Below are 25,229 nucleotides of genomic sequence, written 5' to 3'. Positions count from 1 at the left end.
GACCTTTCCCCTGGATTTCTGCCAGAGTGACAGACATTATTCAGCGTATTATGCCAGTGGGCCTAATTGGTTGTGATCTGATGAAGTCATCTCGAGTCAAAATGTTAGTTTGCTCTCTCTCCGTGTATGCTGGCTGACCTGCTGTGATTTCCAGCATTGGTTGTTTTCAGTACAGGCTCCAGCATCTGCAGTAATTTACTCCTAATTGGCTATGTATCTGATTTATTCAGGAAGTTCACAAATGATACAGTAGATTATTCTTTGTTTTTGAAATTCAGTTTTTCAGTTTATTGGGAAAGTCAGAAAATTTTGAACAATGACAATTTTGAACAATTCATTAATTTTGAAGCATGTGAAATATCAGTTCAGAGGAGTAATAAATCTAAGAAACAAATATTGGAACAATACATTGAAGGGATTAGTATAATAGCTGCACAAACAGACAATGTTTCAATTGAAAGTCATCTTTGTATTCCTCAGGCAATCACCCAGAGTCAATATTGTTCTTTGAAAATAACTATAGTTTTACAAACTAAATTCCATTGCCATTCTCAAACTGTGTGGACTGGATTTAAATAATCTTTGCAATTCCTCAAACTACAAGAATTATTCATTTCTTGAATGTACAAATGGGTACATTGATTTTATTAGTATAATAAATCTCTTGTATTGCTGAACAGGGCACCACTGGAAGCAGCAGTACAGGGAGAAATGGAGCTGTACAGTTAGCCAGTGACAGCAGCTGCTTGTACAGAGCCATGGGGAATTGTTTAAATAGGGAATTCTCATTATATAACACTTCTCAGTGTTCAATGTTGCCATGATTTTTGGTGCTAATGTAAGAAGTGCAACAGCTTGTGGACAGAAGCTGTGAATATACAGAATTTGGAAATGTGTAATATTTTTATTATGTTAGAGATTTGGAGTGATTCACGACAGTTGACTAGACATCAAGATTTGGTTTTTATTTGGTGCTGGGGAATTCTTGAACACAGGATATGACCTTCAAAATAGATGTCAGGAAGCACTTGTTCGCACTAAGGGAAGTGGAAATCTGGAACTCTCCTCTTAAACCTACTGTGTGGGTTCGATGAAAAGTTTCAAAACTGTGATTGATAGATTTTCTTTTTGGCTATTATGTACTATGGAATTGATGTAGGTAGATGGAATTAAGATACAGGGTGGCAGATGTTATAAAATGGAGGAGCCACCTACTGCTCTTATACATTGCCTGAGAGGGGGAGGATGCGAGAATGTGAGATGGGGATGCTCCATTGTGGCTTGGTGCAATCGAGGGAAGCATCAGCTCCATTGATGCAGTCTGTGGTATCGGTTGTGCACTGGCTACACACACAGCTGAGAATAACTGGGAACCTGTAGAAGGGGTCAACGTTTGGGGGGCATCCAGGAAGTTTAATGGAAATGTACTTGACATGTCGATAGGTGCAGACACTCTGGACCAGTGCAATCTTCGGTAGTAGTGACTTTGTGTTGACATCCTGTAAAAAGACGTTGTTCATTATCAATGGCAATGCATCGGACCATAAATAGACCTTAACATTGCTAAAAAAAATGCTTTGAAATTAGTTGCCAGCTCCACTCTTTAGATCACAATTGGCAACACTGTCAGTTTAGATGTGTATCAGCCTTGGGCTCAGTGGGTTGCATTCTCACCTTGAGATCAGAAAGTGACGGGTTTGTGTCCTGCTGCACACATTCTCGCTGAGCGAAAACTGAAATGTTTCTGTACTTAAGAAAATAGCTATTTAGATTTTTTAGATTACATTACAGTGTGGAAACAGGCCCTTCGGCCCAACAAGTCCACACCGACCTGCCGAAGCGTAATCCACCCATACCCCTACATTTACCCCTTACCTAAAACTACGGGCAATTTAGCATGGCCAATTCACCTGACCTGCACATCTTTGGACTGTGGGAGGAAACTGGAGTACCCGGAGGAAACCCACGCAGACACGGGGAGAACATACAAACTCCACACAGTCAATCGCCTGAGGCGGGAATTGAATCTAGGTCTCTGGAGCTGTGAGGCAGCAGTGCTAACCACTGTGCCGTTCACAAACTGTGTGTGGTGCAAACTGATAGTTTTTAACCAATTTCAGAAAAGAAACACGAATTGCAAAAGTTTCTAAGGTTTAAACTCGGCGGGGTGGCACGGTGCCTCAGTGCTTAGCTTTGCTGCTTCACAGAACCAGGGACCCGGGTTCAAGTCCAGCCTTGTGGATTTGATGGGCCAAATGGCCTGCTTGCACACCATAGAGATTCAATGCACCCGTTTAAAAACATCCCACGCATGTAAAATGAGACAAACGTTATGGGTGGGAAGTCAGTGAAGTACGGTTCTGGTAGCAGTCTGGGTTACAGGCAGCTGTTGCAATGTTTTCCTTCAGTTCCATTCTGGTTCCTTTCTCCTCCTCAAGGAGGACACGTGGACACATTCATTCACCAATTTAGGATTCACCCTTTCAGAATCACTGAATGCGGTCTTTCCCTTCTCTGTTTCAAGAAGGGAATTGGCAGAGATGGAAAGAAGCTGGCTACTTGGAATTGTTTCATATGGGAGAACGCGAGAGAGAGATTTTCTCCTTCATAGGCTGGATGCTTCTGCTATATTAGCTTCTCACCCAAGAACCAATCAGGAAGCTGTTACTATGCTGAGTAGGCTTAAATCCAGCAACATTGCAGGTACATCATATAACGAGTACCAATATCCCATTCTTTTTAAAGAAGCACATCTTCCACAACAGCTTTTCCCCTTTTAAAGTCCCTAGTCCAGCAAAATAAAAATGCTGTTTACACAAAAGATAACTGAAGATGGCAGATGCGATATAGAATTCAGGAGAAGGAGAGAGATTGCCATATTTTGTAAATGTCAAGGATGTGTTGACAATATGAAGCTCAAACTTAAAACAAACAAACCTCATAAGATGCTCGGTTCAATCACTCCTGTCTGCCTCAGAAACCTGGGCAATAAGAAAATATCTAGTTTTTGAAATATGAATACTAAGATGTATGTTAAAAAATTCCGTTCTCAGATCATAAGATGAACAAAAATGTTCTTGAAATTGCAAGAGTAAAATTAACTAAAACGTGACGCACAGGAAAGATAATGTCAGTACTTCAGTCATTTACCAGAGCTGCAAATCAACAGAGGTCACCCTGGAGGCAAAATGGAGGACAGCAGAAAGAGGCGTCATCCTAGGTGTGGGGTAGATGTTACAGGGCGGTTACAGGAGAGATACAGTGAGTCTGTGAGGATGCCGTGAGACAGACAAGACTGGCACATCATGACAGCACATCTGGCAGGAGGATCTATAAGAAGCTGCAGCAGAAGAATGTTTACAAATCGAATTGATTAAATGCTTGGCCAAAGATGTCGGTTTTAATGACCATGTTAGTGTTGAAGAGAGACTTGAAGAGTTTTAGAAAATGGTTAATCCTGACCACAATTTCATGATTAAACTATGACTACCGGACAAAAGGATATTGGTACAAAGTGAGGAACAACAGTTTAGACCAAGGCTCCTCTGGAATCAGTGGCTGGGAGTTGGCTGCAGAGAGGTTGGTAATGAGAACAGGCTGGAATCACTGAAGCAGAGTATCAGTTAGAGGACAAACTGTATGGAAAATTGGCTCAATGGTCCTTCTCATCTGGACTTGATACAATCGGAGAGAGATACATTGGACAGACTATGTGCACCGGGTCTATCCACAGTACCTGGCGACATTCCCTCCACCTGCCTATTGTAAATGCCTTAGCACTTGCTCCTTTGTCAAGAGCTTCCCTTTTGCAATCTGCCATCGATTCTGTTTGTAATTCTGCACTTTGGGCAGAATCTCCTGCTCCCAGCAGTGATGGGCTTGGAGAAGGGAAGGGAATGTCATTCCACAGCTTGGTGATGCCCCCGTTTCTCTGCCACCTTCTAGTCTCTGCCCGCATTCCACCTCTAATTGAAGCCCTTTTCTGAGGGTCACTGAAGGCCCTGAGACCATCGGTGCTGGGAGTTACCCCTCTTCAGGAAGGACTGTGACCAAGCAACCTCCCTGATAACAACCAAGTGTCTGTCTATTTCAGCATTGGAAACGAGCGACACATCACTGATACACACTCTCTTGGAGGCCATTACGTCCTTCCTCACAGTCTGTGGGGCTATTCACAGTTTTGCACACATTAACTCTTCAAACCAGCATCGGGATCCCTTTCATCAAAGGCACTCAATGCTCAGTCGAGGGAATGGACACTGAGTTGGAGAATGTCCACTAGAGTCACCCTCTCCCTGTTACCCCCAACCCAGAAGGACTCACAACCCAACAGTGATCCTACGCCGAAGGTGGGTGCCATTGCTATGGCAGCCATTGCCTCTCCTCCAGGATGCTGTTGTTGGCCAGGGATTTGGGCTAGACAGGGTCTAGGTATGTCCAGAGAGCAAGTAGGTGCAGAAAGTCACCTTCATCCTCAATGTAGAATGACATTAACTCCCCTTATTGTTGCACCTTACCCGGGAGATGCAGAAACCCGCGCAGCCGGTGGTATTGATGGCCAAACAGTGGCTGCATTCTTCCTTTTCCACATACGACACGAATCTGGTCAGTGAGCATTGGGAGACAACCTGATGGCAACTCAAAGACAGGACGAGAGCCAGCAGCTGCAGGGTGTTCATACTGCAACACAGAGAGAAAGAGAGAGACAGAGAGAGATCAGCACAGCCACAATGTTTACTGTGACAAAGACTGCGTTTCTGTCAATATTCAAACAACATTTTGTCTTGCACTCATCAGGATAAATGCCAAATTTTGCTCGGGGCACTCAAAGTTGCTTTCTCTGTGGCAACACTTGAGCCAATCAGAATGGAGTTGCCAACTAATCACCAGCTTTTATTGCCGGCAGTAGAAATTGTTGTGATTGAAATTTGGCATTCTTGTGTTTGTCCTGAGAAGTGTGAGGCTGAACGTTTATCAACATGCCTCCGTTTTTAGTGATATTCAATATCTGCGCTACCAAGGGGGCTGTTTGGAATTTCATTTTAAGTTCATTAGGTTCCTGCTGGGTTGCATGTAGATTACATCAGGTATCGTGGCAAAGCTTAAACATACATAACGTATGTTCATGTTGTACGTGTCAAACACAGCCCAGACCTGTAAAGATATTGCCATTGAGAGCTGCCAGCAATTCCCGTGTCTCAGAATCAATCAGTGCAGACACCACTGCACAAGGGGTAACATCAGCTGACACCATGAAAGTGGAAGACCATCTGCATTTTTCACTGTCCTTTGTGTAACAGCTACGTTGGCTGCACCATTGAAATTGTTGTGGACACTGCATTATCACTTGGGAAGTTTAGACACTGTGTTACTTCCACAAACACTTTATCTTTGGAAAAATAAAGCAAACATCAGATTTGAAGAGGAGGCACTCACCATTTGGATTAAACAATGTCAGTTCATCACACTGGAAGGTTGTTTAATGCATTAAGAATGCATAATGATATGAATCCAAATTCATCTCACAAAACTTCCAAGGTTTGCTGATATTCAGAGGCATCAAACAAATTCCTCACAGAACGCCGCTTGGTTTCTACCTACACCCTAGCTTTGACTTCAAGCAATTAAGTACAGTACTGACCTCTGTCAGACTTACAGCAAGAAAGGGGAATTATACATTCACACAATTCTAGTAGCACACTTGCAAAATCTACAAGAGAAAGATTGCCAACAGTTAATAGTGATGTGACATTACCTTGCAATCAAGTACTGCAATTGAAGGCAGCAGTCTTGCATCTGATTCACAGAACTTGCAAGTATTTTTATAATGGTTCGGGTCTAATCTCAAAGCTCCACACAGAAGCGATGTGACACGCTTCCCATCTGCTAAGTCAATCTATGGCTTTAAGCTAATTTAATTTAGCTGGAAGTACATAATTAATATCTCTAAAAGCAAGGACTCAGTGGAAAGGAAATTAGTTACTATCATCCCAAACAGACAATCATTTTAATAACTAAAAACAAGCTAACTTAATTGGTATTGATACAATTACTGCACGTGGCTTTGTGTTTACACACAGACTGATCCGACTGAGAGAACTGATCCCTGTGCGAAACGGTAATCAAGTAATAAAGATGCATATAGAAACAGACAGGAACTGGGAACACAGAAACAGTTAAAGTTTCATTCTGAGGATCTTTGAGCTAAGAAAAGGTTGGACACATGGCCATCTCCAACAAGAAAATACCTATCCATGACCCACTGACATTCAGTGGCATGACCATAGCTATATCCCCCACTATCAACATCCTCTGGGCTAATACTGAGACTCGGGAAACTGAACTGTACCAGCCACATAAACGCTGTGCCTGCAACAATAAGTCAGAATTTGGGGAAAAAGAACAGAACTTCTGTTAATAAAATACTTTCCACAGTCTCGGGATCTTGCAATAAAATATTTCCCACTTGCCTGGGTAGGGGCAGCTCCGACAACACTCAAGAAACATGTCAGCATCCAAGACATAGCCGCCTGCTTGATTGAGGCTCTATCCACCACTTTCAATGTTTAAACCATTCATTACAGAAAAATCATGGCAGCGAGAGGTACCATATATGAGATACATTTTTGTAACTCTCCAAGCACATACAGTTACAATGTTTAAAGGTCATTTGGAAGAAGTACATGAGTAGGAGAGGTTTTGGAGGCAAGTGGAACTAGTTTAGTTTGGGAACCTGGTCAGTGTGGTCCAGGTTGGATGGAAATGTCTGTTTCCATGCTGTACCACTCTAAGTCTCCTCAGACAGCACCTTCCAAATCCACAATCTAGAGGGACGAGAGTGTCAGATATACAGGAACACCACCAGCTGCAAGTTCCCCTCCAAGCCGACTCAGAAATATATCAGCCATTCTTTTAGTGCCACTGGATCAAAATCTTGGACTTCCCTCCAAAACAGCTTCCCTACAGTAGCTGTCTCTGAACCCCACAGGCTGCAGTGTTTCAAGAAGACAGCTCATCATCACCGTGTCCCAAGCTATTAACAATGGAGAATAAACACTGGCTTGAACATGAACCCATAACGTTCTTGAGCTGTGCTATGTGGATGCAAGTTGTTGTAGTTGTCTACAAAGTTTGGAGTTGGATGTATAATTTAGTTGTCTATGTGCTCTGTCCAAAGTCTGGTTTTTGTCTCATTGTTTGCTGGTGCTATATCCTGAGCCATTTTCCCAGTAGGCATTATCTGTGGTGGTTTGTCGCTACCTTTAACCCTCAGGGGCAAGAGACAAGGAGGTAATTCCCAGGTCTAACTGAGCCAGAATGGGGACTGAATCATGCTGTCACCATCATTCTGAACTATACCTTAACTGTCTATCCAACTGAGCTAACCAGGCCACAAAAACCAAGTTGCTGGAAAAGCGCAGCATGTCAGGCAGCATCCAAGGAGAAGGAGAATCGACGTTTTGGGCATGAATCCTTCTTCAAAAACCAAGTACAAAGAAATGATTGCTACAGATGGTGGGTTCAGCTGTCCCATTGCTATTTGTGGCATTTTGCAATGTATGATATCACAGAATGGTGGCAGTGTGACAGTGCAGAAGGAGGCCATTCAGCACATCATAACTACACTAGCCCTTCAAATAAGCACCATTTATCTAGCCAATCTCCCACCTTTCCCCCACATCTTTACACATTAGTTCTATCCAATATCCTCTTGAATGCTCTGGTTGGACGTGCTTCCGCTACACTATCAGACCCTAACTGCTTGCTGAGTGATTCGAATTCTGCTGTGGCAGATGGCGGAATTTGAATTCAATAAAAATGTAGTATTAAAAGTCTAAGAATGGCTGTGAAGCCACTGCAGATTATTGGGTAAAAACCCACCTGGTTCACTAATGTCCTTTAGGGAAGGAAACTGCCATCCTTGCCCAATCTGGCCTACATGTGACTCCAGACCGATAGCAATGTCATTGACTCTTAACTGTCCTCTGGGCAATAAATGCTGACCTAGCCCTGTGAAGAACAATAAGAAATCACATTTGCTTCTTTGCCAGCCATTTTAAATCTATACTCACTGGTCCTTATTCCTATCCATGGCATTCAACTTACTGAAGGTTTTGGACATCTCTATCAGATCTCCTCTTAGACCTCTTCTATCCAAAGACAACAGCTCCAACTTCTTCAATCTATCCACAAGACTGATGTTTCTCATCCCTGGAAACATATTGCAAATCATTTCTGCAACTCTCTCTCCAATGCAGTCACATCTTTCTTATAGTGTGGTGCCCAGAGCTGTACAGAACTCTCCAAGTGAACTCTGACAGGAGTCTCATTCCCTAACAAACAAAATTCACAGTTTTACCAACTCATCGTGTCTTGTATAAATCTCTGCGGATTTCTCGATCAAGACTGGATATGGAGCTGAGGAAAGTCATGGAGACTGAGATGGAAGCCGGGGGGATTTGGAAATGTAGATGAAATTTTGAATTCAATGCACTGGGGATCAGAAACGTATTCCTGAGGGGAACTTAGTGCGTCACTGAAACAGTTAACCTTGAACGGAGCCCAGAAGTGACAGAGCTGCTTAGTAAACACTGTCCCCTTGTGTCCTTCACCTATCTTGCTGTTTCCCAGAATTGTCTCAATACCTCACTCAGAAAATCACTAGATATTTAACTGTTAGTCGCTAAATGACTGCTACAGAATCAAAGAAATGTTGCAGCAGAGAAGGAGGCCATCTACCCATCAAGACAGTACTGCTTCTTCAAATGGGTATCATTACCTGGTGTCAATCTTCTGTTTATTCCCAGACCTTTCTACTCTATTTCATTTAAATAACCATCCAATGGTCTCTCAAATGCATCATTTGAACCTGTCTCCACCACATTTCCGAACAGTGTATTCCATACTCTAACAACCTAACCTGAGATTTAGTTTTTATACTCACAGCACTCTTGCTTTGTCTGCATGTCACTTTTGATCTATGCCCCTTTTGTTCTTGTCCCTTTACAAGTGGGAACTGCCTCTTCCCCTCTGCTGTAACCAGCCCACTCAAGATTTTGAAAACATTTCTCAAATCTCCTCACAGCTGCCTTCTCTCCCAGGAAAACAGTCCCAATGTCTTCAATCTGTGCTCCTAACTGAAGTTTCTCATTCCTGGAACTGTTTTTGCACTCTGTCCAATGCAGTCACATCTTTCTGATAACGTGGCACCCACGACTGTGTACAATTGTTCAGGTGAGATCTAACAAGTATCTTGCACAAGTTCAACATCACCTCCTTCTGTTTGTAAACTACTTTCCTGTTACTAAAGCTGAGAACACTGCTTTATTTCTTCTCTCTCCACCTGACCTGCCACCTTCAATGATCTGTACATGTCTGGACCCAGGTTCCTCTGCTCCTGCACTTACTTTCAAATTGAACCATCCATTTTATATTGGTCTTACAATGTTCTTCTGATCAAAATGCATCACCACACAATTCCCTGTCTTGAACTACTTCATCTGCCACCTATCCGTCCACTCCGCCCACCTGTCTGTGTTCTTCTCAAGTTCCACACTCTCCTGCTCATACCTGACAAGTTTTCTCAGCTTTATGTAATTTTGCAATTTTTGTCACTTTCCCCTTCACACCAAGATCCAGGTCATCTATATTCATCAGGAACCTTGTAATTTTATTTCTGCGCTTTTCAAAATTGCAGATTGAAATGATAATTGTTTTAAAACCAGTGTCTCCAAAAGGATGGCTGCGTAGTTTGAAAGTCAGTAACCTGACAATTATGGCAAGCATGGTCAATAACTGACTAAACAAGCAGGAATTGAAGTGGATGCAGATGAGCAGGTGTTCTGTATTCAGTTGGCAATACATTTTAATTGGTCTATGGACTAGTGACCAGTTATCAATAATGAAGGTCTTTTGTCTGCCAACTATTAAATATTAGTCTTTATACAATAAGACATAGGAGCAGAATTAGGCCATTTGGCCCAATGAGCCTGCGCTGCCATTTGATCACGGCTAGGGGGTGAGAACATGATACAGAGAAGGGTTTCCAGTTCATGCACTGTCTCACTGATCTTTGCAATCAAAGCTCACTTTAAACTTGAAAAAAACATTAACCTTTTCTTCAGCAGTTTCTGTAAGCTATGACTTTAAATTGCTAAATCAGAGACTTTTTACAAGTGAACCAGTTACCCTATGCCTCTTGCGAACCAATGGAAGCATTCAGAAAGGGAAAACGAGAATAAGCTTTCAGATCAGCAAGGGCCAACTCAACAGAATTAGTGAATAAAATCGACTAAACCGTTCTTCTCATGTTACCCCTCCCTTGTATGTTGTTTTCTCTGACTCTATGCCTGTCTGTGTGAGTGTAAGCAAAGTTTCGAAGGGATTATAGTTTTAATTTAGAATGTCACATGGCAGCAGTTTATAACTGTTTACCTCACACTTGAGTTTAATTCGTTTAATAAGTAATAATTCTTGTTAAGCACAGAAACCATGCTTTCTATCAACTGGTGACTGTCCGTCAAGGTAAATAGGGGATACATCTTATTTTGATCTTTACATTTGTGATGACTCTGGGAATAATAGGGATTATTTTTAACACACTGTCCCAATGTCACATGACAGTATTGACCCTCTGACAGTGCAGCACTCCCTCAGTTACTGACCCTCTGACAGTGTGGCACTCCCTCAGATCTGAGCATCTCACACTTTGGCTCTCCCTCAGTACTGACCCTCTGACAGTGCGGCACTCCCTCAGATCTGAGCATCTCACACTTTGGCTCTCCCTCAGTACTGACCCTCTGACAGTGCAGCACTCCCTCAGGACTGAACCTCGGACAGTGTGGCACTCCCTCAGGACTGACCCTCTGACAGTGCAGCACTCCCTCAGTATTGACCCTCTGACAATGCAGTACTCCCTCAGTACTGACCATCCTACAGTGCAGCACTCCCTCAGTACTGTAGTGTTAGCCTGAATTTTGTGCTGAATGCTTCATTATGGTCTCAAATCCACAAATTTCTGACTAAGAGGCAAGTGAGCTACCCATTGAATTACACCTTCCCCTTGTCTACAGGCTATAACTTTCTCCTGTGACTTTCAGTTCATCGCAGACCCGTGACCCGAACCCTGCAAGTGGGGATGATTTTTTAAAATTATCCATTTGTGGGACATGGGTGTCACTGGCTGACCAGCATTTAATTGCCCATTGTGACTGCCCTCTGCATTGCTCTGAGTCACTCAGTGAACTTGTTGTTGGTGTTTGACTGACAATATCCACATCCTGGATTAGTGGTGCTGGAAGAGCACAGCAGTTCAGACAGCATCCAAGGAGCAGTAAAATCGACGTTTCGGGCAAAAACCCTTTTTGCCTGAAATGTCGATTTTACTGCTCCTCGGATGCTGCCTGAACTGCTGTGCTCTTCCAGCACCACTACTCCAGGATCTGGTTTCCAGCATCTGCAGTCATTGTTTTTACACCCCTGACAACATCCACAGCAGAATGGACCTGAGCGGAGAAGTAACATCTTTAAACCACAAGAGGGAGGTGTTTGCTTCTTTATGGCACATTCGTGAAGGAGTCTGTTTATTCTGTCCAAAGGCAAGATGTTTGGGATGATGTCTCAATGTAAGATAAATGTGAGCTTTCTGTCCTGCTAAGAGAGATGAAGTGACAAAATTATTTGTAAAAGAAGATGGGGCAAAGGGAGGGAGTAAAGGGATCTGCCAACACAAATGTGCAAATCGGTCCAAATAAGAGCACAGTCAGAAAATCCATGGATAAAAGCAGGCGCAAAGTCTCATTTCTAGATGGATAGGTTGGGAAAGTTGGGGAGGGAATATCACTCAGATCGGATTTGACTCTGTTCGGAGTAATTGACTGTTCTGTAGGGGCTGCTCCCCATGATGAAGTTCATTGCTGCTGCCATCCTCTGTACAAGCTCCCATTGGAGACCAACCCCTGGCCCAATGAGAAGAAGCCTGTTAGAGTTAACAAGACCTAGTTTAATTGAATAAAGATTCGTACACCTTGTGTCTCTCACTGTGTCTCACACCTGCACACACACAACATGGGTGCTGGGGAAAAAATAAGCACTACCGCAGTTAGGTGGTAGTGTGGGGGTTAATAAAAAAAAACAAGACCTAGTTTAGCGCAGGTCTGAAGACCTCCTCGTGGGTCTGCTCCTGGGCCTGGCCAAATTGGCCATAAACAGGTCCAGGCAGTGGGCCGTGGAGGGGGTCGTTAGGGCCGACTGCCTGCCCCTCTTCCGCGGTTACATTAGAGCCCGGGTGTCCTTGGAGAAGGAGCACGCGGTCTCCACCAACACCCTGGAGTTGTTCAGGGAGAGGTGGGCGCCGCAGGGAGTGGAGTGTATTATTTCCCCCTCCAACTCTATTTTGATTTAGTCCCTACCCTCCCCTTCACTGTTTGATCACGCAGCATTGCCCTTTGATGTGAAGGGCACTGCTTGTCACTTGCCACTCGGATGTTTCCTTTCTTCGTGGTGGTGGATATTTGAATAAAGATTCGTGCACCTTGTGTCTCTCACTGTGTCTCACACCTGCACACACAGGTGCTGGGGTGCTGGGGAAAAAATAGGCGGTTAGGCAGTAGTGTGGGGGGTAAAAAAAAGAAAAAAAAAACCTAGCTTGTTGCATGTTACGAGCTCAATACAGGTGACAGGCATTGTTCACAGAGACATAGAGAGGTGCAGGTGGGGAGTGAGGGGGACTGAGTCTCAGTCTTTCGGGATCCCGTGCCATTTTGTACACAACTCCACATGGCATTGCCATCATGGGTGGCACTTAACACACTCCTCAGCATTGCCCCTTACAGATCCTTACAGGCCCATGTACAACATGGTGAGAGATCTTGTGAAGTAGTCATAGTGTCCCCATCTCTGACCCAGGAGACCTGGGTTCAAGACCCCCCTGTTCCAGTGATGAGTCACAAGATGTCCGAATGAGTTGGTTAAAACAATATTGTGTACTATTCTGGCTGCCATTTTACTAAAAGGACTCTGGAGAAAGTGCATAAAAACAATTACAAGGGTTCTGTTTGGAAAAAATACACAAACTGGGAATCTACCTGCCTGGAAAAAGGAAGACTGGAGCTGGAGGTGTCTCTTAAATAGACACAGAAAGCAGGGGAAGGATTCTGTCTCCATGTTTCTGACCCCACTCCAATGGGGAAGAAGTCAAGAATGTGAGTGAGTTGGGAATACAGGGAATGCTGATTGAGTTGGGGGATGAGGAAGGATAGGAGAAGGTTAGGGCATCAATGATGGTATGGTTAAGGGAAGGTGATGGCCTCCTGGTATTGTCATTAAACTATCAATCCAGGGACTCTGGTCATGTTCCAGGGTACCAGATCCAAATCCTGTCACAGCAGGTGATGGAATTTGAATGCATCACAAATCTGGAATTAAAAGTCTTAATGAAGACCATGAAACTGTGGCTGATTGTCAGGTTAAAAAAAAATCATTGGATTCAGTAACGGTCTAGCATATATGTGAAGTTAGAGTGGTAGACGTTGTCTACATGGACTTTAGTAAGGCCTTCAACAAGGTTCTGCATGGTAGACTGGTTAGTAAGGTTAGATCACATGGGATCCAGGGAGAGCTAGCCAATTGGATACAAAATCAGCTTGACGATAGGAGACAGAGGGTGGTAGGAAAGGTTGTTGTTCAGACTGGAGGCCTGTGACCAGTGCCGTGCCTCAAGGAGCAGTGCTGGGTCCACTGTTGTTCATCATTTATATAATTGACTTGGATGAGAACGTAGGAAGCATTGTTAGTACATTAGTGGATGACACCAAGATTGATGGTATAGTGGACAGTGAAGAAGGTGATTCCAGAGTACAACAGGCTCTTGATTGATTGGGCCAGTGGCCTGAGGAATGGCAGGTGGAGTTTAATGCAGATAAGCACGAGGTGTTGCATTTTGGTAAGACAAACCACGGCAAGACTTTATAGTTAATGGTAGGGCCCTGGGGAGAATTCAGTCGAGAGTGTGGTGCTAGAAAAGCACAGCAGGTCGGGCAGCATCCGAGGAGCAGGAGAGTCAATGTTTCAAACAAAAGCCCTTCATCAGGAATGCCCCGAAGCCCTCATTCCTGGTAAAGGGCTTTTGCCTGAAACGTTGACTCTTCTGCTCCTTGGATACTGCCTGACCTGCTGTGCTTTTCCAGCATCACACTCTCAACTCTGGTCTCCAGCATCTGCAGTCCTCACTTTCGCCCTGGAGAGAATTGTTGAACAGAGAGAGACCTGCAGGTGCAGGTACGTATTTCCTTGAAAGTGGCGTCACAGGTGGACAGGATGGTGAAGAAGGTGTTTTCACATTTACCTTCATCAGTCAGAGCGTTGAGTATGGGCGCTTAAAAATGTGTTGCTGGAAAAGCGCAGCAGGTCAGGCAGCATCAAAAGAACAGACGAATCGATGTTTCGGGCATAAGCCCTTCTTCAGGAGAATGGGAGTTGAGATTTCAGGTTACAGCTGTGTGCGACATTGGTAAGGCCACCTTTGGAGAATTTCATACAATTCCTTTTGCCCAACTATAGGAAGGATGTTACTAAACTGAAAGGGTGCAAATAATGATTTACAAAGATATTACTGAGACTGATGGATTTGAGTTATAAGGAGAGTGGTAGATGCAGGTACAGTTACACATTTAAAAGACATTTGGTTAGGTTCATGAGCGGGAAAGATTTGGAGGGTTGTGGGCCAAATGCATGCAAGTCGGAGGACTAGTCAGTGTGGACTAGTTCGACTGAAGGGTGTGTTTCCATACTATATGACTCTGTGAGAGGCTGGATAGGCTGGAACTTCTTTCCGAGGAGTATAGGAGGCTGAGGGGTGATCTTATAGAGGTTTATAAAATCATGAGGTGCTGGATGAGGTGAATAGCTAAGGTGGGGAGTCCAAAACTGAAAAGCATAAGTTTAAGGTGAGAGGACAATGATTAAGAACCTGAGAAGCAACATTTTCATAGAGAGGGTGGTGCGTATATTAGCTGTGTCATGCTGAGAGCTGAGGCCAATTGAGACTCATCGATGAAGGACATTGATAACCCTCTGCATTCACTTAGGGCTTGCCTCTGGGAGATCACAAATTCTGGGCACTGTACCTCTGGAAACGAATATTGGTCCTGGAGTAGGAACAGCTCAGATTCATCTGCTGTTTGTAGCTACTCCACAGTATGTCACATTCACACCCCGACTATAACTCACCTTCAACCACTCTGTGATTGGTTTTATGTGGGGATATTTGTAGTATTTCATTTGTAGCTGGGTTTTATGTGGCATTTTGTCAAAAACCTTTTGTCAAATCCAAATACAGTACATTTACTGGGTCTCCTTTATCTCCCCAATTAGTTACATCCTCATAAACCTGAGATGCAATTTTAGCTTTTATAAAACCGTATGTATCCTCTTCCTAATTAGTTTATGATGACTCTTGTTGACATTTCTTTAATAAGGGAAAACTGTTTGCCCTGATAGATCACAGAAGATGCAGATCCAAGGTGATGAAACAACCAGAGGTGAAAGGGAGAATATTTTCTTTAATACAGTGAAATGTTATGATCTGGAGTGTGCTGCCTGAAGCAGAATAAATAGGAACTTTCAAGAGAAATTGATTAAAAACACAAAAAAGGAAAATGACTGGGCAGATTAGGTGAATTGGGTCTGTATTATTGAAGAACAAGAGGTGATCTCATTGAAACCTACAAAATACTTAAAAGGAGAGGCCGGGTAGATGTGGGTGAGGCAGTGCCAATGGGCGGGAAGTCAGGAGACACAAATTAAAAATAAGGGCATGCCACTTCAGACTAACATGGGAATTTGGTTTTCACTCAGAGGGCTTTGAATCCTTGGAATTCTTGACTCCAGAGGAAGCTCTAACTTTGCTGTGTTTAAGATGGAGGTCAATCAATTTTTGAATACCATCGGTACAGAAAGTTTATGGGGATAAAGTGGGCAAAAGGCAGTGATGTGCTCAATCAGCCATGATTGTCCTGAATGGCAGGGCAGTCTCGATGGGCTGAATGGCCTACTCTTGTTCCTAGGCGAAAGTAAGGACTGCAGAGTCTAGATTAGAGTGGTGCTGGAGAACAGCAGGTCAGGCAGCATCCGAGGAGCAGGAGAATCGACATTTTGGGCAAAAGCCCTTCATTAGAAATTTTGTAATCCTGCTCCTATCTTGGCAAGGCCAAGGGGAAAGTGCAGGGGAGGGTAGGACTTATTGCGAATCTCTTTCAAAGAGCTGGCAGAGGTACAAAGGATTCACTGTGACATCTCATGACTCGATGGCCCGGGTATGTTAACTTTTATATCTGTCTCCACAGACGCTGCTTGACCTGCTAAGTGTTGCCAACAGTTTCTGCTTCTAATTCCAAGAAGCTTCCTGATCCAGTCTGACAGTAATACACATTGACAGCCGTCACTCAGGCTGAGCTATTAAAGAGGTGGATGTGTTTGCTACTCCCAGGTTTCAAAATGGAATAGCTCATGGTTTGATTAACAATTCGGATGCACAAGCGGTTTCACGTTTGGAATCATTTGTGGTTTATTTCAACCACCTTTGCTGTTCCAACACAACACCCTTAAGGCAAGAGCTAGGTGGAAATGGGGTGGGAACAGACTAAAAGATTTTGACAAGAGAGTGGTATAATTAATTCACTTTGACACTGAGATATGTGCCCAGGTACTGAGTGCAGTTGAGCGTGAGAGTATTAGACAATTTGCAGGCGAGTTTTTTAACGGGAGAGAATTGTGGCTGTTTTGCTGATTAGAGGGCATATTGCAAAGGGATGTGCAAATGGTGAAAGTCTATGAAATAAGGAAGGTGAGCAGAATGGGGTATTTGATAAGTATTCATTGAGAGTTTCAGCCACTGACCCAGAAGCAAGAAATGCAACTCAAGGACTTGCATAACGTTGCAAGACAGATAAATATTCAGATTAGGTTATTGTTCACATTTCATTTCTGTTTTCTGCATTGTATCTTCAAAAGGAACATGTCAAATGATAAAGGAGGTTTACCAATATGCTGCCTGCACTATGAAGAAAGATTGTACAGGCTGGAGTTATTTTCCTTGGAACAGTGAAGACAGACAGGGAACTGGTTAAGGTGGAGAAGATTAAGAGGTGCACAAATTGGAGGATAGGCACTTTTATTCCAATAGTACATGAGTGAATAATCAGAGGGGATACATTTAATAGCAATTCATTCGTGGGATGTGGGCATCGCTGGATGGACAGCATTTATTGCCCGTCCCTAGTTGCCCCTTGAGAAGGTGTGATGAGCTGCCTTCTTGAACCACTAGAGTCCACCTGCTGTTGGTTGACCCACAGTATTATTAGCGAGGAGATTCCACGATTTTGACCCAGCGACACTGAACTAACAGCGATAAATGTCTAAGTCGAGATGGTGAGTGGCTTGGAGGGGAACTTGCAGGTGATGCCGTTCCTTTTTTACGTGCTGTCCTTGGCCTTCTGGATGGAAGCAGTTGTAAGTTTGAAAGCTGCTGTCTGAGGATCTTTGGCAAATTGCTGCAGTGCCTCTGGTAAATTGTACATACTACTACTACTGAGCATTGGTGGTGGAGGGAGTGGTTGTTGGTGGTGCCTGTCAAGTGGGCACTTACATCCTGGATGCTGTCAAGCTTCATGATATACCAGAAAAATATTTCCTCTGGCTTGCGTGTCATTTATCAGAAAGAGTCAAGAGAGGTTTTGGATGTAGGTTTGCTCACTGAGCTGGAAGGTTCACTTCCAGATGTTTCATCACCCTACTAAGTAACATCTTCAGTGGGCCTCTGGGCGAAGCACTGCTGATAATTCCTGCTTTCTATTTATGTTTTGGGTTTCTTTGGATTGGTGATGTCATTTCCTGTGGTGAAGTCACTTCCTGTTCCTTTTCTCAGGGGGTGGTAGATGGAGTCTAACTCAATATGTTTGTGTCTAACACATCGAGTTATACCCCTGAGAAAAGGAACTGGAAGTGACTTTGCCACAGGAAGTGATGTCATCACAGGAAATGACATCACCAACCCAAAGAAACCCAAAATGTATAAATAGAAAGCATGGTTTATCAGCAGTGCCTCGCCAGAGGTGCACTGAAGATGTTACCCAGTAGGGCAACGAAAAGTCTGGAATGAACCTTCCAGCTCAGCGAGCAAACCTACAGTGAAACCTGGTCAAGCCATCAACTTGTCTCTGAAAGACAGGGAAGTTTACGAACTTTGTAAATTGGGACAAATCGGATGAGGAGTCAGAAGCGGCAAGATGGACTGAATGGCCTGCTTCTGGATGTAAGCTTCTATGAACATGGTGCAACGAAAGCAGCCGCTCACAGGATGGGATGTAAGCTTTAATGGAATTTGTAAAAGTTGGAATTAAATAAATCTTTAAATCTTAGTACACCTGCTGGTGAGCTTTATTGTCGTCGCACAAGATGAACCTGTCGTTTGGTGAGATTGATCAAGTTACACGCTTTGTTTTGTTAAGTCAGTTTTAAAGGATTTGAGAGGGTGGAGTCACTCTCATTGCTTCAGGTTTCATTGTCACAGATATACCAGCCTTAAGGCAGCAGGCTGGTACAATGCCAGCAGTCCTGTTAATGTGTCAGCTTTCATTTGCCAGGCATTGAACATTGAGGGTAGTGTATGCCCACATGATCCATGTTGGACTTGCTTTACCTTGATGAAAATAGAAAAGGCAATTTCCAACTGTCATCTTTGCTCAAAGCTCCCTTGTGCAGTGGGGAAAAGAGACCGTGGTATGAGTTTCAGGGCCTCTGGCTGAAATTAGCTCCATTCTGAACATTGTCTGCACCAATACCTTAGCCTTCAGGAGGAATAGGTCTATACAAGGCCTAATGCGGGCTAATTAGAAAATCTCACATTGACCAGCTGCCCTAACTCATCCCACCTCTGGGAGGGTGGGATGAGCATCTGGTACCCGCTTGACTGTGGCAGAATTCAAAACAACTGGGCAAATCAGCAACACGGCTGGGATCTTGCTGTGCACTTCCCCCAACTGAAAGGACCCAGACAAACATCTTCTGCAACTGTCCTAAAGCTGCCTGAATATGCTGTTAATTGCAACATGCAAGCAATCACGAAAATAAAGACTGAATATTTATTTGTCCGGTGGGATTACTTCTGCCGAACTGCTGACGCTCGACCTTTCCAAACCTGCTTTACAGGTTTTGGGAGGGTTCATAGGAAAACACCTCAATCGTAAACTGATCACGTGGACAGTCAGGATTGCAGGTAGGTTGCATTGAAATAACTTAGAATCCCTACAGTGTGGAAACTGGCCCTTTGGTCCAGCAAGTCCACACTGACCCTCCAAAGGATATCCCACCCAGACCCATTCCCCTATTACTCTGCATTACTCCTGATTAATGCACCCAGCCTACATATCCCTGAACACTATGGGCAATTTAGCATGGCCAATTCACCTAACTTGCACATCCTTGGACTGTGGGAGGAAACTGGAGCACCCAGAGGAAACCCACGCAGACATGGGGAGAATGTGCAAATTCCACACAGTCACCCGAGGTTGGAATCGAACCTGGCTTTGCTGCCGCTGTGAGGCAGCAGTGCTAACCACTGAGCTATCATGCTGTTCCTTATGATGACCCTTATCAGCCACAGGAACTGGTTTCTCCTTCTATCGGAATCCCTTGGTCATTCTACAGGCTTTCATTGATCAAGCCAGCTCTCAGCTCTTCAGTCAGAGCACAGACAGCTCCTCTCTCTCTAAAATACACGCCGCCTCCATCCAGCCACTGACTGCCAGCCAGAATGTGTCGAGGCGTGCAGCTCTATCCACTCAGGTGTTCCCACTTTCACAAATGCAGCATCACACATTCAGTGAACGAGGCAAGTTTTATTCAGCTGAAGAATGCAGTCGTGTCAGACCGACTGCACAGCATATAATGTCCAAAAGACTGTTTACGTTTTAGACACCAAATAAATTGAACTCACACACACCCAATTCCAGAGGCTCAATCCAAAAACACACTGGTTTTATGTTTTCTTGAGAAAAATGATCCTCTTAATCCCCTCCAAGGATCCTCCCCTAGGCTACCTTCCCCAAATAAACCCACTGGGATGTAAAATCTACACGCAGATTAATAAGCTAACGAAATCAAAGCCTTCAACTTTCAATGGATGAGCTTTCTGTTCAGAGTCAGAGAAAAGAGGGTTTTAACACCATAGTACAAAGCAGAAAATGCACTACCTAAGAAACCAAAGTGGTGGGTGCTAATGGCAGCGTCTCTCAGCACCGCTGCCAAGTTACACAAGGCTGGCTCCCCCATCACGCGCACCCAGTGGGTAATTGGCCTCTACTCCACATGCAAATATGCAGGCTCATTATCCCCTTAGGGGTCCCTTTAGAAAGTTTGCAATGTCTGTGCCCTGCGATAAAATAGGATCAGCCTGAATCCCATCAAAACTGATCCCCTGTCAAGGGACCTGAAAGGGAAGTGTTGAATGCTTTCATTTCAAAACATGTCTTGCTCCCAACTGGCTGATCAATAACGTTACATTTGACTGTCACTGCGCGCCCACACACACAGCCCCACCCCCTCCCCCTCCCCACCTGCACTAGTCACAAGTTCTAGGTCATGGAATCTTATAGAACAGAAGGAGACTGCTCAGCTTAAGCTCAAACTCTGAAAGGACAATGCAATCTGTCCCATTCTCCTGTCTGTCCCTCACATCCTAGATTTCTATGTCGCAAGCACCTTTCAAACTCACGGCCACTTCCGTCTGGAAGGACAAAGTCAGCAGATACATGGGAACACCACCCCCCCTGCAAGTTCCCCTCTGAGCCATTCACTCTCCCAACTTGAAAATGTGTTGCTGTCCCTTCACTGTCGCTGAGTCAAAATCCTGGAATTCCCTCTCTAACAGCATCGTGGGTCCATCTACAGCAGTGGTTCAGGAAGGCAGCTCACCAACACCTTCTCAAGGGCAACTAGGGATGGGCAATAAATGACACCCCTGCCATTTATTTGCATTCCAAGACCCAATTAGTGAAAAGAAATCTTTCACTTTAGAGACTGAACCCTGATAAATATAAATGAGTAATTTGCATATTCTAAAAGGCACTGTCAGACATTGAAATGCTAACCCAGTCAATGTATTTGTACAGCTAAAACAGAGCAGGTATGCTATAATTAGGTATCAAGTCTCCTTCTCAACACGGTAATGGCACAGTGGAGCCAGTGGTAGTTCAGATACAAGCTGCCCAGCACAATAATGTTCCTTTTCTTCCTGGGAATTTGAGGATTTGTAGGTGGAATGCTAATCCATTGTCATGTGTTGCCTGGAGGGTGTTAACCAGTCATCCACACTTGGAACGTTAGCTTGCTCTCTCTCCATGGATACTGCCATCTCCAGCATTTGTTGTTTTCAGTGTTTAACAGCTTGTCTGACCTTCGGGTCATGGCTATAGAGCAGCAGTAGTCCACCTGGCAGTCGGAATGAAGGAGCTGTTACTCAGCACGGAGTTGAACTCGGTAAAGCCCTGACCTGTATCACTGCCTGGATAACGCCAGCCAAGGAAATGTGGGTCCTCCCCAAAAGTAAACTCTTCCCCCTCCTCATGGGAAAGGGGCTTGTTGGCGTCATCGCTGTCTCTGTCAATCTCAGTAAAACGACTTCCGTTCACGAGCTGCATGATAGGCCTTTGTCGTTCGGTTATTGATAAAATCTGACTTGGTGAATCCAGCCTTCGAATTAAACAAAGCAAATTCTCAATAAGTAACAGAGCAGAGAAGAATGGTCCCACATTCCTATAATACTCTGTCAACCTCAGGGAATCCCAAAGAGCCAATGAACGACTTTATTTGCAAAGTGGCAACTGTTGTAGTGTGAACAACCCAGCCACCAATGTGTGCACAGCAAGCTGCCATAAACAGCAATGATGTGGAGGTGATGGTGTTGGACTGGGGTGGACAAAGTTAAAAATGACAACGCCAGGTTCTAGTCCAACAGGTTTATTTGGAAGCACTAGCTTTCTGAGCGCTGCCTCTTCATCAAGCAACCACCTGCTGAAGAGGCAGTGCCTTGAAAGCTAGTGCTTCCAAATAAACTTGTTGGACTACAACCTGGTGTTGTGTGGTTTTTAACTATAAACAGCAATGTAATAATGAGTTGGGATTCTGTTTCAATTATGCTGACTGAGGCAGGATACTGAAGAGAACACCCTTTGCCACTTTTTTTATATTGTTCATTCTGTGAAAGAGCTGATGCAAACACAGATGGGCTGAATGGCCACCTCCTGTGCCGTGACGATGTGGGCATCACTGAGAAGGCCAGAATCTGTTGGCAATCCCTATTTATTAGGGTGGTTTGCTCAGTCTTTTCAGAGGGAACTTCAGGCCCCATGTAGGCCGGACTGGCTAAAGGAGGTAGATGTCATTCCCAAAATAATATTAGTGAACCAGATGGGTTTTGACAACAATCACTGATCGTTGTCTTGGTCACCAACACAGACTAGCTTTTACTTATCAGGTTTAAATTTCACCAGTTGTTGTGAATTTGAACTAGTGACTCTGGAGCTCTAGCCTGGGCCTCTGGGTATTAATCCAGTGACTTTACCGCACCACTATAATCTAGCTTTTAAAATGGATGGAACTGAATAGTTGGCCAGGCAATGCCCGAAGCAGGGATCACATGCCCCGTGCTGTTTCTGGCCCAAGCCCTTGCTGCTGCCTCCTCAGATCCCCCTCACACCACTCCCCCTCCTGAGGCCACGCCCCGTCAGGCTGGGATCTCCGCACTACAGCCCCTCCTCCCTCCAGCTCGAGCTAGAGCCCTGACCCACAGCCCCACTCTGATCTGAGCAGAACAGCCCAGACCTCGGGCCAGGCACAGTGGGCCCCCTGTTGGCCAGTTCCTGAAGTTACACCCCCCCCCCCTCCCCCATCTTTACAAATTACCTCACCCCACCCTTTACTCAAGACCCCGATTGTGAGGCAAGGTCAGAGGGCACAAAACATCAAGCACACAGAGTGGGAGTCGAGTCACTTGTAAACTGGGACCACGCAAGGATGGAAGTTTCCCAACCCCAAAGGACATCAGTGAACCAGTTTCACTTCCCTGCCGATTGAGCAGATTGCCCAGTTGCTTTCCTAGATCAGTTAGCTCAATTGGCTGGATGGTGGGTTTGTGATATCAACACCGGGGGTTCAATTCCCACACCGGCTGAGGTGATCATGAAGGACCCTCCCTTGCCTGAGGTGTGCTGTCCCTCAGGTTAAATCACCACCAGTCATCTCTCTCTCCAATGAGAAAGCAACCCTGCACAAAGCTGAAGATGAGGTCGCTGCAGGGGTAAAGCTGAGACTTCCATGGTAACCTCTGGTATTGTGGGAATTGAACCCAGACTATTGGCATCGCTACCCAGGTAACTGACCGTCTCCATACACTACGATGAGTATCAGGCCAAAATCTTTTAAATAAATTATTTAATTCCAATTGCAAATCATTTTTACCAATGGCCCTGACCCCTCTCCTGAGGGGCTGGGGGTGAGGGGGATGGGGCAGCTAGTAGAGGATGCTGGGAATGGTTGGCGCGTAGACCAGGCAGTTTTTCTTATCTCTTGCAGCCATTCCAAGGATTCCTCCTCCACAACAGCAGCAAGAAATCCCGGATCTACTGGATTGACACGGATTCTTTGTAAAGTCAGAACTGCAATGCGCCCTTCACCCCCAGTGGAGAGTCAGGGACCAGGAAGAGGCTTTTCAGAGGGAATTCTAAAGCTCAGGACCCAGGCTGCTGCAGACCCCACCTTCAGTGACAGAGTGATTAAAATGGAGGGAACACCAGGAGTTCAGAATGAGAGCAATGCAGATGTCCCAGAGGGTAGTACGTTTGCAGGAAGTTACAGAGATAAGGAAGTGGCAAGGCCAAGGAACGATTTAAAGTCAAGATGAGGACTTTCTCAAGTATACAGCACATGAGAAATGGGTTCCATCTGCACCGATATGAAGAGTCGGTATGTAAATTAGAATCGGCCTGGGTGAGAGGAGAAGTTATTTAATTGTGATGTGACCTCGACACCCTGCTCTGGGGATTAGCACCTAGCTTGAGGCAAAACGACATCAGCAATGACGCAAAGGGAAACCAGGGGAAATAATCCCGTGGAAACAGTTCATAAAGCTCACCTTTTTGTAGATACTGTGAAGGTCCCGATGTAACCATAGGCTGTACAGCAGGTTGGAGGCAGCATTTCCAGCTGGGGTGGTAACATTACTGGAAAATAGAGGCACCAAAGTTTCAGATCGCACACTGGAATCTTATAAACCATTTACAGCACAGAAATGAGCCTTGCACTCCCACTGGTTCCCAAGCAGTGTTGTGCTGTCTCCAAACCCGCTCCTGAACGGCCTGGGGTTTATATGCACTCCCCTCCTCTCCACAATGAGCTGGGGATACCATGAATGTTGGCATTGTGGGGAAAGATGGTGGCCAGTCCACCAACCACACCCACTTCTTGTCCACCCCCAAACTGACCTCACACAATCATATGGCTTTATGGGAAACATACAAAATTCTTAGGGGACTTGACAAGGTGGATGTTGAAAGGCTGCTTTCCCCTGTGGGGCAGTCTAGGACCAGAGGGCATAATCCCAGAGCGAGGGCCCACCCAGTGAAGACAGAGTTGAGGAGGACTTTGTTTCTCTCAGATGGTAGTGAATCTGTAAATTCTTAGAGGTTGTTCAGGTTGGGTCATCAAGCATATTCAAGGTCAGGGTAGGGAGATTTCTAATTATCAGATCAGCCATTATCTCATTGAATGGGGATTCTGGCTCAATGGGCTGAATGGCCTCCTTCAGTTCCCACTAATAGAAAAGGTCGTCAAAAGATAGCACAAAATTATCAGGCTGAACAGCCTCCCTCTCTATTATTTCATTTTCGTAGATTAGCAGTGTCCAACAAAATGAACCCAAATGATACCAGTCCCAGCTGCAATATGGCAGCAACTTGATTAAAGGACTCAATGAGTTATGTTGTGCAAATATCAACAGGATGGGCCTGGTAGATGCTAATGGGCATACATTTCCATCTCAGAATCTTACCAAGAGCCACCCATACAGAAATAAAACATTGAGAGAGATGCAAAGATGTAAAGAAATTGAAATATGGATTAGCTATTGTCCATTTTACACAATTGCTCATAGCCAAAGCCACCCCAGTACCTGGTGC

At 44.6% G+C, this 25,229-nt stretch overlaps 2 protein-coding genes across 5 annotated transcripts in view; both read right to left on the bottom strand.

Annotated features, from left to right (window-relative positions):
• Positions 1–299: 299 nt before the first annotated feature.
• Positions 300–8,440, bottom strand: LOC122559396 (thyrotropin subunit beta-like). Its single transcript, XM_087996896.1, has 3 exons — positions 8,360–8,440; positions 4,518–4,680; positions 300–1,499 (listed from the first exon to the last, which is right to left on the bottom strand). Exons 1-3 carry the CDS (start codon positions 8,365–8,367, stop codon positions 1,221–1,223), a joined length of 450 nt encoding a protein of 149 aa, XP_087853022.1. The 5' UTR covers positions 8,368–8,440; the 3' UTR covers positions 300–1,220.
• An 11,440-nt stretch (positions 8,441–19,880) lies between these two features.
• LOC122559782 (plakophilin-2-like) overlaps positions 19,881–25,229 on the bottom strand; it is a 54,439-nt gene continuing 49,090 nt past the window's right edge. For all 4 annotated transcript variants that reach the window (XM_087997095.1, XM_043709799.2, XM_043709798.2 and 1 more), the window contains 2 exons: positions 24,188–24,275; positions 19,881–21,747 (listed from right to left, as the gene is read on the bottom strand). In XM_087997095.1, coding sequence (XP_087853221.1) covers positions 21,664–21,747; positions 24,188–24,275 — 172 coding nt within the window. In that variant the 3' untranslated portion in view covers positions 19,881–21,663. The remainder of the gene's footprint in view (positions 21,748–24,187; positions 24,276–25,229) is intronic.

This window comes from Chiloscyllium plagiosum, unplaced genomic scaffold (assembly GCF_037043375.1).
Source record: "Chiloscyllium plagiosum isolate Xiang-an unplaced genomic scaffold, Cpla_swu_hap1 HiC_scaffold_19, whole genome shotgun sequence".
Lineage (NCBI taxonomy): Eukaryota > Metazoa > Chordata > Chondrichthyes > Orectolobiformes > Hemiscylliidae > Chiloscyllium > Chiloscyllium plagiosum.
The sequence above is the reverse complement of the archived record's forward strand: the minus strand, read 5'-3'. Positions and strand labels throughout refer to the sequence as shown.

What these genes read in the sequence shown, in the direction of transcription:
- LOC122559396 (XM_087996896.1), bottom strand. An exon ending in CGGGTTTCTGCATCTCCCGG is followed by an intron (nt 1,500 to 4,517) that starts GTAAGGTGCAAC and finishes GTCTTTTTACAG; the next exon opens with GATGTCAACACAAAGTCACT.